Source organism: Filicampus tigris, chromosome 1 (genome assembly GCF_054856515.1).
Source record: "Filicampus tigris isolate MCC_2025a chromosome 1, RoL_Ftig_1.0, whole genome shotgun sequence".
In the NCBI taxonomy this organism is placed as follows: domain Eukaryota; kingdom Metazoa; phylum Chordata; class Actinopteri; order Syngnathiformes; family Syngnathidae; genus Filicampus; species Filicampus tigris.
This window is the reverse complement of record NC_141217.1, coordinates 11,137,501-11,163,101: the sequence shown is the minus strand read 5'-3', so window position 1 is coordinate 11,163,101 and position 25,601 is coordinate 11,137,501. Positions and strand designations below refer to the sequence as shown.

At 40.6% G+C, this 25,601-nt stretch overlaps 1 protein-coding gene across 5 annotated transcripts in view; it reads right to left on the bottom strand.

Annotated features, from left to right (window-relative positions):
• Positions 1-25,601, bottom strand: part of kazna (kazrin, periplakin interacting protein a) — a 178,820-nt gene that overhangs the window by 8,215 nt on the left and 145,004 nt on the right. For 3 of the 5 annotated variants that reach the window (XR_015089619.1, XM_086052100.1, XM_086052122.1), the window contains 6 exons: positions 14,059-14,195; positions 13,093-13,263; positions 12,038-12,121; positions 9,424-9,613; positions 7,943-8,079; positions 5,810-5,933 (listed from right to left, as the gene is read on the bottom strand). Coding sequence is in view for 4 of the 5 variants with exons in the window: in XM_086052100.1 (XP_085908226.1) it covers positions 5,810-5,933; positions 7,943-8,079; positions 9,424-9,613; positions 12,038-12,121; positions 13,093-13,263; positions 14,059-14,195 (843 nt within the window). In the remaining variant the exon portion in view is untranslated. The remainder of the gene's footprint in view (positions 1-5,809; positions 5,934-7,942; positions 8,080-9,423; positions 9,614-12,037; positions 12,122-13,092; positions 13,264-14,058; positions 14,196-25,601) is intronic. The other 2 variants (XM_086052103.1, XM_086052109.1) reach the window with 2 other exon arrangements.

The following is a 25,601-nucleotide window of genomic DNA, read 5'->3' as shown; positions in this document are numbered from 1 at the left end:
TGTCCGTTTAGAAAGTGTTTTCGGTTTGCTACCTGAGTTAAGCTAATCATGAAATGATTGTCTGTTGGAAAACACTTCTTGGTTTGCTTCCTGTAGTACATAACTGTACATTTGCACCTACGGTATGCCCATATAGAGTCAAAATAAATCGATAGTAGATCATCCATCATTGTGTACCGTGCATGCTTTACCTAAGTTAAGAGAGGAATTTTAACCGAAGCGCTAATGAAACATACGGTACTCTTAAGTAACTAATGTCAATAAGCTTGCGTGCATGTAATCCTGACTTCTAAATGTAAATATTTTACATGGTCTTTATCTCACGTGTCCTTTCCCACACAATGCATCCAGAACATTTTTCCACATTTTGTTTTACAGGCTTATTCCAAAAGGGATTTAATTCATGATTCCTCAAATTCTTCACACAAGACCCCAAAATGCCAACTTGAATGAAGCTTGAGAGGTGCTGCAAAGTGGCATGGGTTTAGCTGCCCAAGATAGGTGTGCCAAGCTTGTGGCATCATTTTCAAAAAGATCTGAGGCTGCAATTGCTGCCAAAGGTCAATCAACAAAGCATTGAACAAAGGCTGCCAATAGTCAAGTATGTGCTTTATTTTTCATTTTCGAAAACTACATTTGCAAAAAGCTATCCCCTAAAACACACAGACACATTTCACTTTGTCATTATGGTTTGTTGGGTGAAGGATTCTGAGGAAAAAAAAACATTGAATGCATTTTGAAGCAAGGCTGTAAACATCTACCATGTGGAAAAAGTGTAGCGCAGTGAATGCTTTTTGTATGCACTGCAAATCCAGCGTGGAGAGCGGTGCAAGCCCTTGTCACCTGCACACACCCTAAAAAAAAGTGTTCCGGCTGAAGTTATGGTTAGCTACCTAACATTTATCCATTCTCTGTACACCATTAGTGTAACAGATGAGCTGAAGGACTTGAGCATAGACACAGCAACCAAAAGAAAAGTTGCTATTTCTTTTTTAAGCTAACTCGTTACAGCTGAAATCGCTAAACTTTTTTTGTAGTTGCTAGTCAGAAAGGAAAACTGGTTAGTCATCGACAACCACCAATTCTACATGTACTGTACTGAACGTACATAAATCAACCAAAATATCAGAAGCACCTGCATCATCAAAACTGAAGAAACAGATCCCACTTTTTGCTCATGTTACCACTTCTTACCAACATACAAACTTGGTAATGGATCCAATAAAAACTGTAACCCATCTCCAGTGATCAAAATCAGATGTTTTGTGGAAAATTTTAAAAAGCTCTCTTTTAGTGTGTTAGAGCAGTGATTATCAACTGGTGGGAAGTGGATTGTAGACAGCTAGTAAAATATTACAGAGGTCCACGGTTTGTGACAGTACGCCTACTATACCGACCTACCACCTGGAACAGTTCATTTAAGAGACATTCCTTAAAAGAATAGATAGGTGCCAAGATGAGTGGCAATATTTGCATTTAATTGTACTACATCCGCTTGTGTACATGCCGTTGTTATGTTAATCCTCAGTTTTTAACAAGGTGCTCTGAAATGCTTTTGAAAAAACACGCAAGCATGTTTACTTATCGATAAAAATATGACTACTGGCAAAGGGTTAGGAGTATTCAAGGGGAAATTTCAGGATGAACCTAAAATGCACTACTACTCTTTGCTAGTCAACATAATTAAACCTTCTCTAAACTTTGAAGGCACATCCAACTGTTCCGGGTTTCAGAACTTGTTGCACAACTTGCTGCTCTCCAACATGGAGATGAAGGGTAAAATTCACAATAGTTGTAATGATCCATGAATTGACACGTACATTTCCTGGTTCAATTTGTGTTGGTATTTAAACAGTCCTCGACATCACCCTGTTCACATTTTGACATCATGAGACCAAGACCACAGTTAAGAAATGAACCTCACCATGGTGAGCCTTCAAACAGGACATTGTCAGAGGAAAGTGGCAACAGTATTGAAGGACGCCCACTTCTACGCCTTTCTGTGACACCTCCAGTCTCTCCGGATCACAGTTGCCGATGGCACTCTGTGACACTTTAAGCTCAGTGGCTTTTCACATTTCACTTCTTTCGTCTTTATCTCACCATGTCAAAATGTGATGAAGAGGACTGTTTGAATACTAATTCTACTTGAGCCAGAAAATATATTTGTTGATGCACGGCTCAAACACATGTGGATAGTGGCAGTCAGCTACTTGTTAACAGCAAGTTGCAAAAAGTCTTGAAACATTGAACAGTTGTACAGGTGCAATCAGAAGTTTAGAGAAGGTTAAATGAAGTTCACCTGGAAAGGTTACACGGCATTTTAGGTCCATACAGAAATTTCATCCAAAAGCCCAGTATCAGTAAACTTTTGCTAGTGGTGTGTTTTCAATTTTACATTGCTTTTATTGCTTTTAACTTCTATAAAAGTGGCTCGCGACTTAATGCAATAATTGGGAAAGGCAAGTCCCAGGGTGACAACAGTTGAGAGCCACTGTAGTTAGTGCAAACGAGTTACAGTACATTACGTGTTTCCAGGATGGTGTCCTTTCCCTCTCATTGTCATCCCCGATTGCAACGACGAAGTAGCGCGCTCACGTTTGGAGGGAGAGGAAAGGAGGCCATTTGAAAGCATCTTCGAACACATGCACACACAAGGCACACGGGATTAGCGCCATGACAAATGAACACACACACACACACAAATATTAACACACAGGGAAAGAGAGGACAGCCACATGAAAATTCAACATGATTCATTTTTATTTTAAAATAATCTTACTTATTTTATTTTAGGTCTCATGTCCCCCCCTTGTTTCTTTTTCTGTAGTTCAACCATGCCTTTTAAAATGTCACACATACACATCTCACGACTTCACCATTAAAGTCCGCTCTGCACCGCTGTCATTTGCAAATAAAATTCTTTAATAATATTAGTTTTCTCTATTGTTGTCCCATTTACAACAGGTAAAACATCCGAGCAAAAAAAAAACCAAACAAACAAAAAAAGCACAGAGACAGGCTCCAAAACTTTTGAACGACCTTTTGGACTCTTCTGAAAGTTGGCAAGAGAACAAAAACAAAGCTTAAATGTTTCATGAAATAAACAATTGGAAGTGCTTACATACAATCCAATTCAGAATTGCTTTTATAGCTTCAGTTTCATAGGGTGAGCTTTGTGTTGAATGCTCCCACCGCTGCACATACTCAGTAATGTGTGCAGTCAGTAGTGTTGCAGGGGAAAGTGAGGTTAGATTAACGTCAGGAGAAGAGATTTCCTGGGGGCGAGGCAATGCAGACTCCAGTTCTATTCAGCAAAAGCACACAAATAACACTGGTCAACAACTCATTTTAATCAGAGTTGGCTTTATGGGTCCCTTAAATGGATTTTTGATGCTGATTCACAAAAATGCTGTTACTTTTTTCGTCACACCTCAGGTTTTTGACAAAGTTTCTTTTGTTGTTGCTGTTTTTACGTTTGACCGATAAAAGCTTGCTCAATACGGATTTTACCATGGGTTGTCATTTATAGCTATGAAGTTTCAGGAAAAAAATACACCTGATGCTGAACCAAAATCCTTCATTCATGAATGTTACTAAATATATTACCGGATTTCATATATGAGGATGATGACGATGATGATGATTATTAATATTATTATTATTATTATTATTATGAAAACGTGATGTGCTACAGAAAACACAAGGTCAGATTGCATAGCATATGATCAAATAAAACAATTAAATGTTTTATGTAAATACATAATTTAAGGTTAGCATGTTGGCGTGGCTCACGACAACCGTTCCAAGTTTTCATGTGGCCCTTTTGGAAAATGAATTGCCTGAAAATCTTCAATAAACCTAACATGCATATTTTTGTACTGTGGGTAGAAGCTTGAATACCCAGAGAAAACCGACACAATCATGGGGAGAACATGCAAACTCCGCACAGGAAGGCTGGAGCCGAGATTCAAACCCAAAACCTCAGAATTCTCAAGGCATGAGAGCTAATCCTCGGCGTCACCATGCTCTCCTATTTACCAAAAGCAGATAATACATACCGGTATTTTAATTACCGTAACATTTATTTGTGGACACTAAAAAAAATAATCAATTATGAAAAATAAATGCCTTACCCCTAAAAGATGCCTGTTGGCCATTAAATAAAGGAATAAAGTCCAGTATTTGGATGTACTGCGTGCTGTCACTTAATTTTAGATCAGCAAAAATGTGCTTGAAATATATACATTTACAGTGGGAGCTCAGTTTTTCTGATTAATCTGTTCCAAACGAACACTGAAGCATTATTTCCCATAAGAAAGAATGTAAATCCAGTTTATCATTAACAACAATTTTGAATAAAAAACAAGCATTTCATTAAGAACGACTATATTTTAAATTACAGAAAAAAACTAATAAATAAGGGCGACACGGTGGTCGACTGGTTAGCACGTCCGCCTCACAGTTCAGAGGTCGTGGGTTCGATCCCAGCTCCGGCCTCCCTGTGTGGAGTTTGCATGTACTCCCCGTGCCTGCGTGGGTTTTCTCCGGGTGCTCCGGTTTCCTCCCACATTACAGAAACATGCATAGTAAGTTCATTGGACTCTCTAAATTGCCCCTAGGTGTGATTGTGAGCGCGGATGTTTGTTTGTCTCTGTGTGCCCTGCCATTGGCTGGCAACCAATTCAGCGACCCTTGTGAGGATAAGAGGTATCGATAATGGATGGATGGATGGAACTAATAAATAACTAATGAAATGGATTAACGGACATTAATCATCACTGTTTATCGGATGTGCAAAGCATAATTTTGGTGGGGAAAAAAAAATTGAAAATCAAATTGTACAAAAACGTTCCACACTACGCAGAAAATTTTCAGCAGCAACATATTGCATACACACTAATTTTGTAATCATTCTAAAAATGGTTGACTTTACTTTCCATTAATGTTTGATTAGTCACTGTGGGTGTCTAATTTTGTGATGAACCCTTGCACTACTAGTTCAGTAAAGGATGACAAGCACCTGACCATTGACGACTGGAGTCAAGAGCGTGGCGGGAGTAACTGACCTCTCTTTTCTCAAAGCAGACAGTTGTTAGTTCATTTTACGGACAGTGGAGTCAGAGTCGCATGCGTTGTAGGACAGGAGCTACAATACGTGCATGCATGGCACAATATGGCACGTACAAATGCTTCTATCTGGACAGATAGAAATCACATTTCCCACAATTCCTGCTGGGCCTCCTGTTGCTAGGGAACAAAGTGCCTTGAGTGGAGGATTCATTCCGCTCAAAGAGGCGCTTACGCAGTTTTCCTGGCTGTAGACAGAATGGGATGGATTCGAAGGGTCTGCATGTCGCCCACAGGAAAACTGCTCTCATCATGGTAGTGTGGAAGGACGGGGAATGAACCAAGCAGGACGGTAAATGTGGGCGGGGACTTAAAAGGTAGTCAGGGTTACAGATCAAAAATAAGGAAAGGCATTCAGGATGAGGAGACATTTAGATCCACACACACAAAGTGCACATCAACTGTTGTTATTGACGCGTACAGCAGTCCTTCAAGTTTGTGAAAATCAAAATAGAGAATTGAAACTAATATCCAACATGTTGCGCTCTATTTACAGGAATGTACATACATACACACAGGTGCAATTTGCCAGGTCACACTCACACACCTTCATACACGCCCTCTGTCTCACACACACACGGATAAACACAACACCGTCCTCTGATCATTTCCACAGAGGCTCTGTGCGGCCTTTACCAGTCTGCGTCCTCCTCTATGTAATAATCGGGTGTTGCAGTACCATCAAACAAACCCGGGTCCAGGGACTTGCGCTGCTTTCCTCGGGCGAAGACTCGCGACAAAGAGCCCAGGCCCATCTTCTCCTTCTTCTTCTTACATTTCGCCACCTCCAGATCTTCTAGGGACTGAAGGGCAAACGGAAGTAGGCATGTAGAAAGATGGACAAAAGATGATGGTGAGAAATACCAAGACTTTTCTCATGCTGCCAGGCAAGCACGTACAATCACAGCAAAAAGAATCTTTACAAGCACAATAGCTTGACTCAGTTTTATATGATGAGCGTTTATTGGGGCAGCAGTCCATCTCTAGTGCACTTTTTTACAACTTTTATTGAGCCAAGGCAGACATTTTATTTCACTATAGAAAAATCTCACGGCACACCACCAAACAAGTTGTCCCTCCCAAAAATTACTCACTCTGTGTTGCCATTAGTCCTATTTTTTGTTTTTGTTGCAGTGCTTAACTTTTGTAGAAAGAAAATGTGTCATAAAGTGCCGGTGGAAGTACAAAAACATGAAAATGCAAATGTGAATTTGGATGACAGCTTCAGAGGGCTCCACCGATACAACGCACCACTGCTCACATCAGAGGTAAGCTTGAAGCCGAAAAGGTTTACCTCGCAAAGCCAGCGACTGTCGATAAGTTGAAATAAGAAATTGGAAGACAGCAATGTTCCACAATATTGTTGAATCCATTGGTCCGTGTTATCAGCCGTGTTTATAAAATGGGGGAAACCAGTATGAACATCGGCGAACATGCAGGAAGGAGTAGACTGGACTAAAGGGAGAAAACTCATGGTTTTTTTATGACGTTGATTTATCTGTAATTTAGTGTTATTAATCCAACTACACATTTACCTTTATTTACAAAAACCCAAGTCAAAACAAACTACCGGTATGAGTAATGGCCAATCAAAGTACATGTTTTTGGGACATCCATTGAATACAGAAGTAATAAATGATCTAATTTCAATTTATGGAGTAAGCATGAAATCTGGGCCTGCTTGGTTCAACAAAGCTATCACTGGGTTGTGTATATGGCAACAGGTGGACATCATCTAGTGGAAAAACATTGAATTGTTCTGCCTGTCGCTATAGGTCACAGACAGTGATACAGTAGATGAACAAATAAACTATATATTATTTGCATAGCGGTTAGGAATCACTGGTCCAAGCACAGGGGTAGAAAGTTTAAACACTCCAGACCACCACAATGTAACAGAATGGCCCATGCATAACTTTGTGGCTGATTTTTAATAATACATTTAAGTGTCAAATGGCTTTGTGCTGTGTTAATTGCCGAAAAGCTAAAACAAACAATACACTATGTCCAAATTCTTATTTTCATCATCATCCTCATCCATACCCTTGTGAGTGGAGATAATGAATGAAATAACAATGTCTTGTGTTTAATTGTTTGGTATGTTCAATAAGTACTTTAAATATATATAAATACATAAAATACTGATTTGGAGTACTCAAAATTTTGAGGCAACAAACCTCAACCAAATTTGAATCAAGTAAATATTTTAAGACAGGTAATCAAGTAAATATTTTAAGTTTTGCTGTTGTGCTTTCTCGCATTTCACAACAAAGAAATAATAGTTTGCAGAACTAATCGTACCTTGTACGGTCCCCCGATTGAAAGATATAAGGAAAAACAACTCTGCAAACAACTTTCTTGCTTTGATGTGCAAATTGTGTTAATTAACATTGTTGCCATAAATGACAATCATTTATATTTTAAAATTGTTCCAACTTTACTAAATTACTGTTTTAGCCCCACAAAAATACAAGTGGTGTTATTTTACGGTGTAAAGACATGCTTTACTTTTCGAGCAGCTTTTCATGGGAATTTTAGACTAATTTCCAAATTATTGTGGGAAACTGCAAAAAGAACACGCTCATTAAACTCAAACGCAAGTCAGACTAAAAAAAAACAAATGGAGGACAAGAAGGGTCGGCTGTATTTCATTCTTGGCACACGGAGACGAGGTTTATTAGAGAGGAGACTGCGGGCAGCAAGGAAATGGACGGCTAAAGCAAAGTGGAGATTGTGGCGGACGTTTCAGTGTGACCAGACAGGAAGGGAGGCGGCAGTGTAGCAGTTTGCGGTGTTGGCGGGCATGTCTTACATTGCAGAGTGAATGAGTCCGATGACGTGGAGAGTTGATGTCACTTGGTGTGGATGACCTGTCTCCCTCCAAAGCCGAAGCGTCGGAGATGATGGAGGGCTGACGCGAGTGGCACGGGCTCACCCGCACAGCAGCCACTAAATTGGATGAGAGCGGGAGCCGGAGGGGGAAAAGCTTGATTTTTGAAAAATATATATTTACAGGAGGGCTTTGGCAGTGAATGCAACAAATTGACAAAATGGGATTCTTTACAGTCATATCTAGATATACAGAAAGACCAAATCAAAAGGCAGAAATTACATGTAATCATGCAGTTGCCAAGCAACAGTGAGTGAGCGTGTACCAGTGAGAGTGGTACGTATACACTGACTGTGATTTCACAACCATTTCCTTTTTTTCTGCCTGTCCGTTGATTCAGTTTGCGTTAATTTACCAATTTGCATAGAATGAATCACAACACCTACACACTAGGGCTTGAACGACGAAAGAGTTTTTGTAGTTGATTATAATGTAATCAAAGTCGAGTCAGTCGATTAATCGACGACATTTTGATATTGTTTCAGCATAGCACAATGCCCCCCAACCTTTTTGTGCCATGGACCAGTATCACGTCGAGAAATTTAGTATTTGGACCGACAGGCATATAGAAACATGAGGAAAACATAATTACGCTAATTGTAGTTGTTGTAATTAGTATCAATCCTGCGTATGTTTCCCTTTAACAAACCGATTGGTCTTATCTTGTCTTCCATAACATAGCATGTTGTAAGACAGGACACTGTAGGTGTATTAAAAAAAAAAAAGCATTTCTACATTTCACTGTTTCTATTCACTTGTGCTTTTATCGTCCAGCATACAGTAGTGTCCGTGCATTATTAGATGCAGCCAGTCCCATGGTTTCGCTGCTATGAATATTTTAAGACTAGTGGCGATCGGGATAGCCAACGCTATTGAGGTTATCAGCCTATTTTTGTATTCTCAGACACGCGCGGACGTATGAAGACTGTCGCGTTGTTGGCCAAACATTTCACTGCTCCAAAATGGGGGATGAGATGTCAGAAACACCTGATTAGCAATTAATCAACTTCAAGCATTAAACATTGATGCAGAGTAGTAAACTTGTTGACTAATCGATTTTTTTTTTTCTTTTAATTGAGGTACTGAAATTACTTGAGCACTTGTTTCACCCAAGTTGTTTTCCCTGTGTCAATCCTTTGGACGGATCAATAAGAAATAATCGCATGCTATTTCTACAAAGTACATCAGCGGTACGACAGTTGGCCATCCCACTTGGTTTGATTCTGATGATCTGTGGCAGTTTATAGTGAGGCAAAAACATCTCAAAAGTGCAAGATAAGGTATGTAGGTACATAAGCCCGCTGCTTCATCCAAAAAGTGCATGGAATGACAGGTAATAGCACGCTCACAAGAGCACATGGCGGAATCGGGTGCATGCGGTCGGTCAATGACGCTACTTGTACCTTGTCTGTCGGTGGGATGGCCCGTGTGCACGTAGAGGGTCTGCTGACTCTGTCTGATGGCAGCAGTGAGGGGAAGGTCGGCTTGCATCACCCACTCCTGGTTGTTGCCATTGACAACCGTCTCTGTTGGCATTGCCAGGGAGTGACGTTTAGGCACGTCCTTGGTAAGGGTGGCTAGTGACTGTTTGGCCTTGGGAGAGGTGAAAAAAGACAAACAATATTTAGGTGCATTTACTGTGCGCTTACTGGCCACATGTATATTCTCCCCTGGAGCTATAACGATTAGGGTCCGCTTAAGTTAGTTGTCACTTCATCTATTTAAAAGTTCAGAAGAAAAAAATCTGAACGTTACATCACAATTTCAGTGGTGGCTATTAGGGGTGCATTTGTGCTGTCTCCCCTGCGATTCATTAATAAGAGGGACTGAGCCCTGTGCAAATGGCGAAACGCTGCCAGTGCTGGAACCGATGCGCTCCCCACCCCTCACAATGATAATTGCCTATATAAATGGTTTAAACTGTAAATATAGCACAAACTATGATCCCCACACCCTCCAATATCATTTAAAACTTATCTAACATGACCCTTAAAACTTAATGGTTTACAGATTGATTTTGGCAAAATGGATTGGAAATGTTAGAACACGGGCGTGTATGCCGCTTACTGCAACACACAAAAATAGCAATAGTCAGCAATTTCTTTGCTTGAGCTTTTTAATAGCCACTCAGCAGAGTAAAAACATACACATGTGGCAAATACTCTCCGTAGCGCTATTTAACTTAAGCTAAAGGGCTTTACATTGACTTTCAGTCAGCTGTAGAATAGACTTTAAAATTCTGCTACTGGGCGATAAATCACTGAATACCGATAACTAAGGTCCTGAATACATTAAAGTGGAAGTCAATCCAAACATATTTTTTTCCAGAATATGTTCGATGCAGGCCCACTAGCTGAAGCAAGGCATTCTGTTGAATAATAAGAGTTAATCCACCTGTTTTTAGCCATCTGTTGGGGCAGCCATTTTGTCACTTCTGTCGACTGAAGATGACATTGAAATTTCTCAGGGCTCACGTAACGACCAATCATAGCTCAACTTCAGAAAACAGGTGAGCCGCGATTGGTCGTTTTCTGATCACTGAGCAACTTCGATGTCATCTTCAGTCGACAGAAGTGACAAAATGGCAGCCACCTGAGATGGCTCAAAGAGGGGGGAATTTTGCTACTTAATTTATATTCCACAAACACAATATTAATCAGACTGCCGTGTTTAGACAAGTGGGCCTGCACAGAGCATATTATGGGAAAAAAATATGTTTGGGTTGACTTTTTTCTTAAAGAAATGCTAATTGAGTATAACCCTAGTAGGGGCGTGTGGACTGCAAACTCGGGTCAATTAGTGATGCCTAGAGGTCAAAGCAAATGTGCGGAACGCAAATGGAATAAGCTGTCAACAGAAATGCAGTCAGCCACAAATTTAAATACTCTTAAATCAAGGTAAAAAAAATGCTTTCCCCCCCATACCTATGATTAAGGTATGAACATTAAAAAAACATGTAAAAAATAAATCTACTTTTTATTTCTTTACTTTGCTTTTAAATGTCTGTAACTCTTCTGTTTACAAATGCTTTTAAATGTTGTACTGTTAATTATGTGAAGCACATTGCGTTTCCTTGTGTATAAAATGTGCTCTATAATAAAGTTGCTTTGCCATGCCTAAAATGTTTCCAATTCTTAGTCTCCCTGTCAAGATGCTGCACTTCAACACTCTTACTTGACACCAGCTACCAGTTTGTCAGTTTGTCGCTCAAACATTCTGTCCTACGCACAATTTTCTTTCATTGGCCTATGGGGCAGATATCGTTGAGCACTGCGAACTGTGCATAGTAACGCATCAGAAGAAAGAATTCTGTTGATTTACTTTGCTGTGTTTGCAGGATGACGACAATTTTATTTCAGTTGGGGACTTTCTTCGTAAATCACGAATTAAGTGCATTGTCTGTGCCATTTATAATACAAACATTACAACTGGACTCTAGGAAAAGCACATCAGATATACAGTAAGTAGTAAAAGTGAGGACTTTAGCTTTCCTGCTAAGCAGTATAACAAAGTGGTTGGTACTGTTTTATATGTTTTATATTAAAACAACAGCATTATCCAGTCATTACTTTAACAGGACCCAAGATAAGAGATTGGAACTTTTGAATATTGCTTTTGTCAATAGTTTTCTGTGTTAACCGCCAGGTAAATTATGCCTGAAATGTATTCATATTCCCCCATGCAAAGCAGGAGGGTGCAAAACAACACCACCACAATCAGGTCAAACAATCATCAATCACCAGGGCTGACATGCAAAACAAAACGGAATCACAACCCTTCATTAGTGGTCACAATATTGTCTACGTCTTCTTTCTGAATTAGAGCTAAATCAAATTTCGCTCAATCACTCAGGGAATCCTTGGGGTCACTGCTGGTCAAATGACCGGTTTCAATTGGGATGAGCTCGGGATTAGTCAAGCAAGTGTCCACAACAACAATTAGGGGATCTTTCCAAGGATCAAGTGGGGGTTAAGACAAGTTAAAGTCAAAGCTGAACAGGGCAGGGGTCCATCTTACCGCCATAACCCTCGGGGAGAAGTCCCTGTCCCCGAGCCGCTCAAACACCCGGAACTCCATTCTTTGATTGACACAGTTACTGATCTGAAGGGGATGGAGACATGAGGGAGGGCCATACTGCACATTCAAATTATTTCATATGTGAAATGTTTTGGTCAGGAGGCGATCGTTTTATCATGTTTGTTTGTAAGCAAGATACCACAAAAACTACAAAACTGAATTTCACGAAGCTTTGTCAAGGTATCAATGGAAGGAACAGGCGTAATATTTGATCAGGGGATTCATTATCACTGAGAATTTTTGTAGAAATGACCTTTAATCAAGCCTTGAAGCATTTAAGACAAAATTGGTTCTACTTGGCTGCAGATAACAGGTGCTGTTGATTCAGCCTCAACTAGTTGACAGAAAACCAACATGACATCAGCACTACTATTTGTTACATATCATTTAATTCAATCATTAAAATGATTGTTGTAAAGAAGAGTATTGACATATATTCTTGCTATGTGGTGCTTTGGAACACCTGTTAAAAAACGCGAAGAGACCATCCAGCATTCTGAAGAGATTTAAATGCAGACTCTTTTTAGTGCAGATCCAGATAAAGCTATTTCATCCCTTCTGACTTCCAGGGGGCGGTGCTTAATGCACTGAATGTTCCCTTCGCGCATGCACAGTTCGAGTATGCATGCCAAATTAGTCACCTGGATGACACTGGACGTGTATAAGTTCCGGTGTGACCAGAGGTTCGTTTCCTACGGAATTTACTCACGTGAACACGAGGATTCTGAGTGGCAGGATGCGCTGGCGGTCATTCGGGATTCATAGAACCATAGTTACGGACGTGACTTTCGGATTGAGGAATAGTTTCGAAAAAGTGTGTTATTTGATTTAACAATCAGATTAGCACTGACCATCTACTGTCACTGCCTGTTAACTAATAAAGTGATGGAGAAAGACTCAGATACAGAGTACTATACTGCGGTGTTTGAACTGAAATTCAACTCAGGATTGCCTGATTTTTCCATGCCCCTGCCCTCTACTATCTCCCATCTCACCATGGCCAGTTCAGCCTCCAGCTCCTTGATGCGGTTTTCCTTGAGGTCCAACTGTGTGCGCAGCATTCCCGTGTGCTCCGTGGCTTCCTTGGTCTGCCGCCGCAGGTCCCACTTCTCTCTCTCCAGCATGTCTTTCTCTTTGGCGAGAGTCTTCACCGCATCCTCGCTCTCCTGGTGGACAACAAGAGCCTGAAGTTGGTGTGCACATTTCAAAATAACAAGAAAGTGCAACTCCCTGGTAAATGCCCATATTGCCGGCAGGCAGCAATCACTAGGTACTCTGCAAATATGCCACCCAGGGACTATAAGCAGTATAACATTACAACAATATGATTCGATGCTTATTTTGTAGTGCATTAAGGAAATGACTCACACCTACTGTGCCATAGTACATTACTGCGCTATGTGAGACCCTCAGACATGCAACAGGGAATTATTCAATATAATAAACCCAAACATATATTTTTCAAGAATATGTTCCCAGCAGGCCCACTAGTTGAAACACGGCATTCTGTTGATATCGCCTTTGTATAATGTGAGTTAAGCAGCAAAATCCACCCCTTTTTAGCCATCTCTGGGGGCGGCCATTTTGTCACTTCTGTCGACTGAAAATGACATCACAACTGCTCAGGGCTCAGGTAACGACCAATCACGGCTCAGCTTCAGAAAACAGGTCAGCCGAGATGGCTAAAAACAGGTGGATTAACTCTTATTCCACAAATGCAAAATTGATCAGAATGCCTTGTTTCAACTAGTGGGCTTGCATAGAACATATTCTTGAAAAATATATGTTTGAGTTTACTTTCCTTTTAAGTAGTAAGGTTGGGAAACAGCAGTTTAATGTAGTCCTATTGGTAAAAAACAAACCAAAAAACAAGAGCGAACCCAAATTTGTCCACTCGATGGGCATCCTACAAATGTCGCTATGAACGGGCGAAGAAAAGTCTGATGCATGTAATCTTGTACTTTTCTGTGCTGGTCGTAGTTGCGAATAAAATCACGGAGCTGCTCCTCTCGGCTCTCCAGTGTGGAATAAAGTTGCTGCATCTGATTCACCAGGTCAGCCTTTTCCGCCTTTAGACGCTTGCGGTCTGACTTCATGGCTGATAGAAAGGAATGGGAGAGAGACCATTGGTTAGCACTGCATTGTGAGCAAGCATGGGCTCATTGGTTTTACATGACAAAACATTTGTTGGAGCGCCTCAGAAATTCCCAGGATTATTAATGGTCATTCTCACACACAATAACCCTGGAACATTAGGTGCAATTTCAAGTTTTTTTTTAGTCATTGTTCAACATTGACTTTAGTGTGTGTTCACACATCAATGGCTTCTGAATCTGATTAATGAGTAACACTGTTATTTGAACAGAATGCCTTGTACCAGAGAACGGATTTTAACATTGAATTGTGAGCAGCGATGAATAGGCCCTCGCAAAATCATGCAAGTTGGGGATTGTGCGTGATGGAGAGGTCATTGCTAGAAGAGGATACAGAGAGAGAAACGCCATAAGTGGTACGCCTCCTGCATGTGAGGGAGATGGCCTCAAGCAGTGAAGCCCTCGGCCCTCCACTTGATGACACTCCGCTCCTCGTTGAAAAGAATGACACGAAAAGTGTGATATGGAACTTGTTTGCGCGTGCATGGGCGACAGCCATGGCAAGCCAAACAACATGGCAAAGCCTGTTTGTGAGGGTTGTTTTAAAACGACCATGGCTCAAGGTGGGAACACTTCAAATCAGGCCAAATGTACCTCACTGACTGGCATCCAGCGTTATACCGCCAGTTTAAAAAGCGACAGGTTGTGATACATTGCTAACACTTCCCTCAAAAATAAGGTGAGTGTCAATTATTTCGTTCACAATTTATATAATTTGACAAGACATTCAACTAGTTGGGGGTGGACTAGAGAAGAGTAGATGCGCACACCCTCACACTCAAAGCAACATTACGTTGAGTCATTATCAATTATATGAACATATTTGCTTGACCGTAACGGTGCAAATGTATTGTCAAAATCAACAATGGATGATATGAAATGGAGTCAAATAGGTCAAGAATATGGCATGTAATGTAAAAGCTGAACGTGAATAAATATATATGTACATACATTGACACACATACATTATGCTTATATCCATCCATCCATCCATTATTTATACCGCGCTTATCCTCACAAGGGTCGTGGGCGTGCTGGAGCCTATCCCAGCTGTCTTCGGGCAGTAGGCGGGGGACACCCTGAATTGGTTGCCAGCCAATCGCAGGGCACACAGAGACAAACATCTGCACTCACAATCACACGTAGGGGCAATTTAGAGAATCCAATCAACTTACCATGCATGTTTTTGGAATGTGGGAGGAAACCGGAGTACCCAGAGAAAACCCACGCAGGCACGGGGAGAACATGCAAACTCCACACAGGGAGGCAGGGGGCCGGGATCGAACCCACGACCTGTGAGGCGGACGCGCTAACCAGTCAACCACCTTATGCTTATATAAACATGTAAATGCAGGAATCTATCTAATTATTTTTAAAAAATGTAGTTCTTAAAATCAGAATTGGCTAATTCTGTGTACAAAAAGCACAGAGGCTATACAGCTGCATATCTGGCCATGAAAATGACCTCATAACCTGCTCAATACTACATTACAGTAGATGTCACACTAATGACTCTATAAACCTCTGTGCACATTTTCTACTGACATTTCGGTGGGGCAGAACCAAGACAATTTTGGAGGGTAATTCCCACAGTTTCTACTTGCAGGAACATGTCTGAATCTTTTTGGGGAGTATAGGAGAGCATTCAAAAAGTTAATTAAATCAACCTAAGAATAATAACGACACTTTTCAAAAGTTTCTTTGTACATAATGATAGTACAATACAGTAAAATAGAGTACAGTCAATCCTCCAACTGAATAACCTTGAGGCTGTAAGATTACAGTATTTTATATTTTGAATGAATAAAGTAAGTGCAGTATGAATGGTTAAACCAGTTACATCAATTTTGAACTCAAATGTGGACACAGTATTGAAACTCTGATTAAATTGTGCACTTTAATCATTTTGCTTTATTTGACTATGGGGAGCTGCCTGGTATCTCACAGAGTTGCACATGGCTGCAGGATGTGCAGCGTAGCAATTTTAATCTTCTAACACAGTTAATATTGATTCAACACTTCTTGCGCTTGATGCTTGCTTGTGTCTGTGTGTGTGGGGGGGTGCGGGTATGTGTGTGTGTGTGTGCGTGTGTATCCATTTGCATGTATAGAATGCTTTCAAGGTTTTGCATAAGTGAAGAAATAACAATAAAGATACTTACGACAGCTACATGCTCAGAAGGGGATGCTTCACACAGGCAATCATCTCGGCAGCTTGACCTGCTCTTTTTTTTTGTCTCATTGTCATACCTTGGACCCCGCATAATGATAATGTGTTTCAGTGTGTATTCAAATTAGTCAAAGACAACATTAACTCATTTTCTTCCTTTGCTGTCAGTGTTACCCATTACCCATTGACGCAGGTTTTTCATTTCTCCAGATATTTGCCAATATCTTCCTTTGCACATTTGTATTATAAACGCTCTATGTATTCACCGTCCTTACCAACGCAACGGGCTTACCTGGGATTGAACCCAGGGGCCTACGGAAGTCAGGGGGGGCAATCAGAATTTAAAAAAAAAAAAAAAAAAGTAGATTTTTCTGTCAATCACTTTACATTCTTCCATGGGTTGACCCAGCTGTAGGCGATTCTGTGCAACGGCGTGGAGGTAGAGAGGATGACTCGCTACTGCATTACAACGAAGCCCACTCTAGGGGGCCTATCGGAAGGCATTAAATTCCACATTGTTGTCCTATGGCGTAGAATTGTGTGGATTTACCCAAAAAAGCTACAATAAATGCAATTGTAGTTCTGCAAGAGAGAGCAATACGAATTATTAATAAGACTCACTATTATGCGCATACAGACACACTCTTTTTCAAATCAAACGTTACGAAATTAAAAGACTTATATAATTATAAAATCACGCAATAATGTTTAAAGCAAAAACACAATCTCTTCCTCACTCTATACAAAAGCTCTTTGAAATCCGGGAGTCTCAATATTGTTTAAGAGGTGTTTGTAAGTTTACTGTGCAAAAAGCAGTCAAAAGGAGATGTGTTTCTATTGTTGGGGTGAAATATTGGAATGATGCAAATATACATTGGAAAACCTGTGAATCACTGTTACTTTTTACAAAACTTGTTAGCAAAGCTATTTTGGAAAGTTGCAGAGAATGATTTAGATGATGATTTATTTATTGCGACTTTTTTGTTTTGTCTTTTTGTCACGGGACATATGACTGGAATTGGTGTATTACAAATTATACAAATTATAATTATAAATTATGGATTGTAATGGATGACTGCTGACAGAATAAACAATGAACTACTACTACAACTGTCAGTCAACCATGTCATCCGCGGACAAATACTATACTATGAAAATGTCTCTCCAGACGTCACGTGACTGATTATCGCGCCTATTTGTTTACCCAGCCAAGCTGACAGGACCGTAGTTGCCTGCACTTCATCAGTCAATATTCTGTCCTTGTGAAAACACATTTCACTTTGATTGGGAAATGCACTATTGGTTTATAAAAACTATAGTGCATGAACCTTTTGATTTCTTGGCTATTCTATTTGTTAAAATTGATAAAATGTTTAAAATGCAAAATTATGCATGCTGATCTGTTTGTCAATGTTAAAAAATGAGTTGAGTATCTCAGAAAAGCCCTTTATGCCACTGAGCAGCGAACAATTTCAGTGTTTTTCAAAGGCAGCAAATGTGTTCACATCAGAGTTCGCCAGGTTTCGTTCAATGTTGCAAATGTTCGCAAAATGTTCACCAGATGGTCGCCAACAGTTGTGCGGATTTTTCTTGTTGCAAGGAAATTTTTAACATGTTCAAAATTCCCTTGCAATTTCCTTGAAATTTTCAGTTTTAAAATGCAGTTGTTGCGGGAAAGTTGTGGTGTTTGAACAAAGTTGCAGGAAAGTGCGATTTCGAGGCATTTTCTTGATTTTGCGTTAATAGTTGCGATTGCAACTTCGCGAAATCCTCGAGGGTCTACCTTACTCCAGTTATCTACAAGTCCTCTCACATCACATCTACAAATGTACTCGGTGGTCCTCCTCTTTGCCACCTACCAGGCGGTTCTATTTTTTGGCATCCTTATACTGATATATCCACTGTACTTGCTTTGCATTTGCCCAAACCAACTAAGGCTAGGTTCACACTGCAGGTCTTGATGTTAAATTTTTTTGTGTAAGCGTTCATATTACAGTATAAATGCGACCTCGGTCTTGTCTGCTGTATGAACACATGCGTCGTCAAAGTGGCCCGCATGCAGCAGAAGAAGAGACGGCGTCACACCCAACGTTCTGTTTGCGGAAGTAAATGTGGTCCAGCGTGTCGGGGCATTTATACAGTCAAGCGATTAGGTAGCAGGTAGACATAAATACAGTATTTGGGGGAAATTATGAGGCAAGGCTTTAATATCTCATTTCATGGAGACATCACTAAAAATAACATCGTGTCTTAACCGTGCGTAAAAAAATGAATCTATCTGAGCCGTGGCTGAATTACTACGATCGCCATAAATGTCCACTTTATGCTTCATTTTTCAAGTGGGATTAAATTAAAGTAAAATATAAAGTCTATAGTGTTATTCAAAACAACTTTGCAGATTCGATCCCCTGCTGCCAGCAGTTTCCCTCTGCCTGCGCGGGGCACATTTTGGGCTCCGAATGAAGTCAATGTCGGACATATGCGCATTGGAAAAGATCGGATACTATCCGATCTAGGACCACATATGAAACACTACTTTGAAAAAATCGGAATTGAGCCGTACAGGCTGTCATAAAAAAAAAATCAGATAAAGGTCGCATATGGGAAAAAAATTCCTGCGGTGTGAAAAAAAAATGCCTGCGGTGTGAACCTAGCCTAAATCTGGCCTCTCTCGCTTGGTCTGATCTTTCTGATCTTGTCCATCCTCGTCATTCTCAAAGAGAATGTTCACATCTTTAGGTCTGCCACCTCCAACTCTGTCTCCTGTCTTCTCGTCATTGCTACCATCTCCAAAACATACAGCATGGTTACTGTTATTACCTGTCCTACCCTCCACTCTCCCAATTGCTCTGAACAGTAGATCCAAAGTACTTGAAACTTGGCCACCTCTCCTCCTTGCAACCTCACCGTTCCATGGGCCTCCCTTTTATTCACACACAACTCTGGCTTGCAGCAACTGACCTTCATTCCTCATCTCTCCAATGCATACTTCAATATGACTCAAGCTGAAAAAAAAAGACAAAGCCATAAGTGGTACATTCACCGTGTTTAGAAAGTCTTGCCATTATATGAAGTACATCAGCGCAAAATTTAATTGGTTTTCTTCCTTGGCCATTGACTCATACCAACACGTTTTATGAAAATTGTAGTAGTGGTAGTAGAAGTAATAAAAGACATAAGTAATGAAAATATTGTTGGAAACTAGTCAGTTTAGAACGTAAACACCTCTACTGATTTTAATTCCCTACAAAAGAACTCAATGCTCCCTTTCTCTGTGTTTGCATGTCTACAGGTTTCTCAGAATAAGAAGCTCGTGGAGGACGGCAAAACAGATCCCATATGGGCAGAGACAAAGAGGAAACCTCGTTGCACCTGCCTTGGTGAACTCAAAGATGCTGTTGAGATGAGCCCAAAACACTGTGGCTGTCTCATATCCTGCACCTGTGACTGTTGGGCAACAGCCATACGGCTGATGTTTAACAAGACAAGACGCCCACTGTGACTCAGTAAAAGGGACCATTGATGGTTAGTAGTACGTCTACAACCTTTGCATGTTTAATGAATATAGATGATGAAGGTTATCTTATCGTGCCGATGAACTGCGTGGGAAAGCATTAATTGACAGCCGTATTAACTCCCTCACATACTCCTTGGCTGTGTTAAACCTTTCACATAGACTTTAAAGTTGGAGTAGAAGGTGTTTCTCAAGTAGGGCTGCCACAAACAATTATTTTACTTGTTGACTAATCACCAACAGTAGTCGCGATCAGTCGACTAATCAGATAATTTATAAATTGCCGCAAATCGCAGCAGCCAGCTGCTGCTCTTATAATAGCCAGCATTCGCTTACATCTTGAATTCTTTGTGTACAAACTAATTATGAAGACAATTAAGACGATAGTACATTCAACTTGTATTAAACTTTGCAACTTTAGCCATCATTCCTGACGTGTTTATGGATAAGGCAGCAACTTAAATTGCTGGCAATACTTTGGCCTTAAAATTTTTAGCTGTAATTCTTTTGTGCATTTTAAAATGGAACCACAACTATACACTATGCAGAGTTGCACTAATTGAAATTATCTATAAATACGAAAAGAAAGATTTGTATACATGATTGACTCTTCTTGGGCAACAAGACTTGTTTTTTTTTTAACAGAAAGTAGTGAAATCTGAGGAGTAAATTGAGAAAATGTGGGTGTCATCTTCCAAACCGCTTATCCTGTACAGGGTCGCGGGGAGGTGCTGCAGTCTATATACCAGCTGACAATGAGCGAAAGGCAGACGACATCCCGAACTGGTCGCCAGCCAGTCGCAGGGCACAAACACAGACATCATCACTGAGCGGGAACCGATCCCACGCTGCCCGCACACAACTCAGGCGTGTGTACCACTACACTATCAGTGACAAATTAAGAAAATGCTCTGTGCTAAAGAAAGCTAAAATAAACAGTTGTAGTGGTTTCTAATTTTGCTTAATTTAACCTTTATCGGGAAGGTTTTGTTTTTCTTCACCACGTATGCATAATTTAAAAGTACTGAATTGATCCACACAATCAAAAGGTGGTGTAGACCTGTAACAAAAAAAGGAAGAACTTTTTTTTTTTTTTGCACTATAACGTAGTATATGGCAACAAACTTAATTATGGGTTTTATTTTTATATGATGCCGATGAGTGGCACATATTTGTGGTCATTTTGTGTTGAGTGCTGATATTTCCCAGTTCATGAACGCATCACTCCGTTCGCGAGTGACAGAGAAAGGGAGGGCAAGTGAGTGCTTCCTGCCTCAATGTCGACCGCGGGCATGAACACACACAGTTTTGGTTGTTAATAAACGCGAGTTTACTGACTAATGGCTGCTTAATCATAGTAGATGCTACGATGTGTTAGCATACCAAATAGGACATTGTGTTACAACGTTACATCAAACACAATGTAACGTGTGTATGCTAACTGCAGCTAGCTTGTAGACACAACTGTGCCTATGCCTAAACGCAAATTAGCCTTTACACTACTTTATCCACAATGCTTCTGTTTACATCACATATGACCCGGATTACCACCACTGCACATGTGCTTTACAGACAGAAAAACAGCCAGCGGGAGGAGTGCGAGACGCGGCAGTTTCGAGAGAAAAATAATGCGGCGAATAAGGAAATCGACGATTAAAATGAATTGTCGACGATTTTGATCATCAACGTTGTCGTGATTAGTCGACAAATCTAGGGAGCCCTTTTCTCAATTACAATTTATACCACATATGTCAAAGTCAAGGTCTTCTACGGCCCCTGGGATGATATTGCTTTATTATTAGATCCGGCCCGCAGACCGCAGCAAGCCGATGTGGGTAGCAGATGTGATTGGGTCCTTCGCGCCTGCCAGTGACTTCACGATTTAAAATATATTGTAGCGTCTTCCAAGAACACAGACGTAGTTTAATTATTTCGTTTTTATTAGTCCAACCGGCTACTGTGGGCCGCAGCCGACGCCAATGCAGTACAACAACCGCTCAGTCAAAAAATAGCAATGGCTCTTCTCTTCGTCCTCCGCTACTCTCGCTAGCATGCCCTCCCATCCAGCGGGCCGCACGATGCATTCATCAACCTCGGAAACAACACGACTTGGCAAGACACAAATTCGACCACAACACAGATAACACAATTTGTTACACTATTTCTGTAATATATTTCATTGCATCTATGTTTGCACCCCCTGGCTGTTGTTATAACGATCATTACCGCTACTTTTGCAAGGATTGTCCTTCGGTCGACTTCACGTCACATTTCGGGGCTTTCAGAATCGGATTGTGGTGAAAAGTTATTTGAAGTAAAACACACTTTATCAAGAAATATTTCATGTTAGAAATCTCACATTGTTTTATTATTACTAATTGTTGGCATTTGATCAATTCATTGAGTTTCGATGTAATGCCGAAATGTCCCACACTGTGAGCAGGCATTGAACGCTCCTCGAGCGCTAAGTGTTGATAGCGAGAGACGTGCTTTCTTTTCTTTTTTCCTCCTTCGACAAAGCTAGCTAGTAGATTGTTCGTGCCAGCAAACTCAGTAGTTGCAGGTGTAAATGTTAAAAGGTGAATTTAATCATTTAGGTTCGGCTCCGGTAACTGCTGTACATAATAGCCTAGATATGTTCTCGTGAGTGATGTCACATTGATGAACACTAGTTAATTATTTCGGCTAGTGTGCTAACTATTCTAGTGATGAAACGTGTGAATGTGTATTGTATGTAGGCTATTATTTGGCTGTTTAATTACGTAATACAGTGAATTGTAATGTTTAGGCATATTGTTAACTAATGGATATGCATTGGATGATGTTGCTAGGTTATTCTTTGTCTGTGTTGTTGCAGACCACAATAAATAGACGTGTCAAGTGGAATACGGGCCTGTGTTTTCTGACAGGAACACCCTCATTCATACCTTGCCACTCTAAAATAGAGTCAGCTGCAGACATCATACCAATCATATGATCCTCTCCGGTTTACTTCACATTATGTACAGTTCATACAATCTTGCAGCCCGAGTCAACCAGAAAATTGTTTCCAGTTTAGCAGGAGAAACGCAAACGTAAGTGATATATGAGCTGACTCGCAAAAGTAGCAGTAATGTACTTTATTTTATTTTTTATTTAGTAACTCCGAAGATAAAAACACAACAGCCAGGGGGATGACAAGCATAGAGGCAAAGAAATATATTACAGATATATAAACCGTGACATCATCAGCAGGCGCGAAGGACCCGATTGAATCTGGACATTTTTAAAAATTTCAATGAACATTCTATCAGTCCGGCTCTCGGCTTGTCGCAAAATTTTTTATTTGGCCCTCCATCCATTTGACTTTGACACCCCTGATTTACACGAATGTAGGCACATTATATGTCTAATTTATGGACTCCAAGGTAACTGTACTTTTTCCAGGCAATAAAAAGGTACACGCATATAAAGACAAGTAATTTCAATCCTTCATCCAGCAACAAGTGCCAGCAGAACCGCCTCCTGATCAATGTGGGGAAATCCAAAGAGATGATGGTGGATTTCTGTAGTTGCCAACACTCTGCACCTGCACCAGTGAATATCCGGGGAACAGATGTTGAGAGAGTCTCAACTTACAAGTACCTGGGTGTTCATCTGAACAATAAACTGGACTGGAGCGACAACACAGACGCCTCTATATGAAGGGTCAGAGCAGACTCTTCCTACTAAGGAGACAGAGGTCTCTTGGGGTTCAGGGGCATTCCTCAGGAACTTTTATGACTCTGTGGTTGCATCGGTCATTTTCCAGGGAGTGGTCTCCTGGGCAGGCGGCGTCTCGGCCCGGGACAAGAAGAGGATGGACAAACTGGTCAAGAGGGCCGGCTCTGACCTGGGCTGCTCCCTGGACTCGGTGGACTCAGTGGGGGACAGGAGGAGGATGGCTAAACTGATATCAATGCTGGACAACCCGGCCGACCCCCTCCAGGGCACTCTAACAGCACTCCACAGCTACTTCAGCGACGGACTGTTACACCCTCGCTGTGCAAAGGAGAGATTCCGCCGCTCCTTCTTGCCTGCTGCTGTCAGTCTCTCCAAACTGGCGGACATTAGTGCAATTTTGCAGTCCTGCACCTGATCTTATGTTGTGCAATAATCAACATTCCCCACTACTGTATTTTTACTCTTATCCAATGCTGTTCCTTATATTTCACTGCAGCACTGTCACTTAAAGTATTTTTTTCCTCTGTACTATGTACAGGCTAAATAAGTGCTTCTTCATACTTTATATGTAGATGTATGTTGGTGTATACACATGGTTACTGCGTATATTTACATTGGTATTTGATTCTGAATGTTTGCTGTTAATGTTATACATTAACGGCTACATTTGCCGCCGTTTCTGTGTGACCTATATCTTTGCTGCTGTAACGATGAAAATTTCCCCATTGTGGGATCAATAAAGGCCTTCTTATTCTTCTTCTTATTCTTAAGACAATAGCCCAAAACACAAATTCAGTGCAAGGAGAAGTTTATCAAGGGCAAATAAGTGGACTCTAGACTTAATTGGCAACCTTGGTTGGGTTTGAGGTTCACTTATCGAGAACGATGCTGGACACACTATTATCTAGAGCTGGGAAAAAAATATTGTATCACTAAATATCGCAATACTTTTCATACGCCGATACAAGTATCGATCCATTGATGTAGTATTGTGAAACTTTCAAGACCTTGTGTGATGTGTTACACCTTCTATAACATACTTTTGGAGCATTTGAGGTCCTTATAGTTGAGCTTTGTGAACTGAATTTTATTTATTGGACGTATGTGTATCAGGAACAGTTACTGGAACAGTTTATGTACTTTTCAATCGTGACACTTGAATAAATGTCAAATGGCATTCAAGTTAAAACTTTGGAAACACATGCTTCAGTTTTTTTAAATATATATTTTTATAATATTTAAGTATCGCAATACGTATCGGATCGCCACCCAAGTATGGGGATCCGTATCGGATTGGGACAAAAGTGCATCGTCCCAGCCCTACTACGATCCTTCATGTATGTATTGTATAATGTCATGCTATTTAAGGAACATTGACATAATCACAATCCAACCTACACACCACACATGCTTGATCTGGCCTTTGGCACCAATGGCATTGTGCTGCACGGATATGTGGCCTAAAGATGCACTGCTATTCCATTTTCATACTATCACCAGATGAGGCATGACATGAGTGGTGCAAGGAGGTATAAAGAGGGAGCAATGTCTTTACAGCAAGTACTTGGTTAATACAACATAATTGCCTTAGTCCTATTCCCTAATCTCGTTCCAAACTGGTCTATACTTCCCACTGCGAAATTCCTTGTGTTTAATTCCAGCATCCGTTTTTGCAATGTGTTAGAAGCCCTCATGTGCTGGCCGCTTTCATGGTACTTTGCTCTTGAACAGCTTAGACTGCCCACACAGGAAGGGATACAGTATTGTATATCATTGCTTGCCAAACAGGAAATATGGACACTTCAGAGAGTTGATAAAGGCTTAGCTCTACATTTTCCTGTTGACACAAGAGCTTTAACCTTGCAAAACTCCAAATTCCATCTTAAATGATCTTGGGCAATCAAAAATCCTTTTTGGAGTTGTTATTATGAGGGATGTTAATGAATGATGAATGTGTGTTGTGTC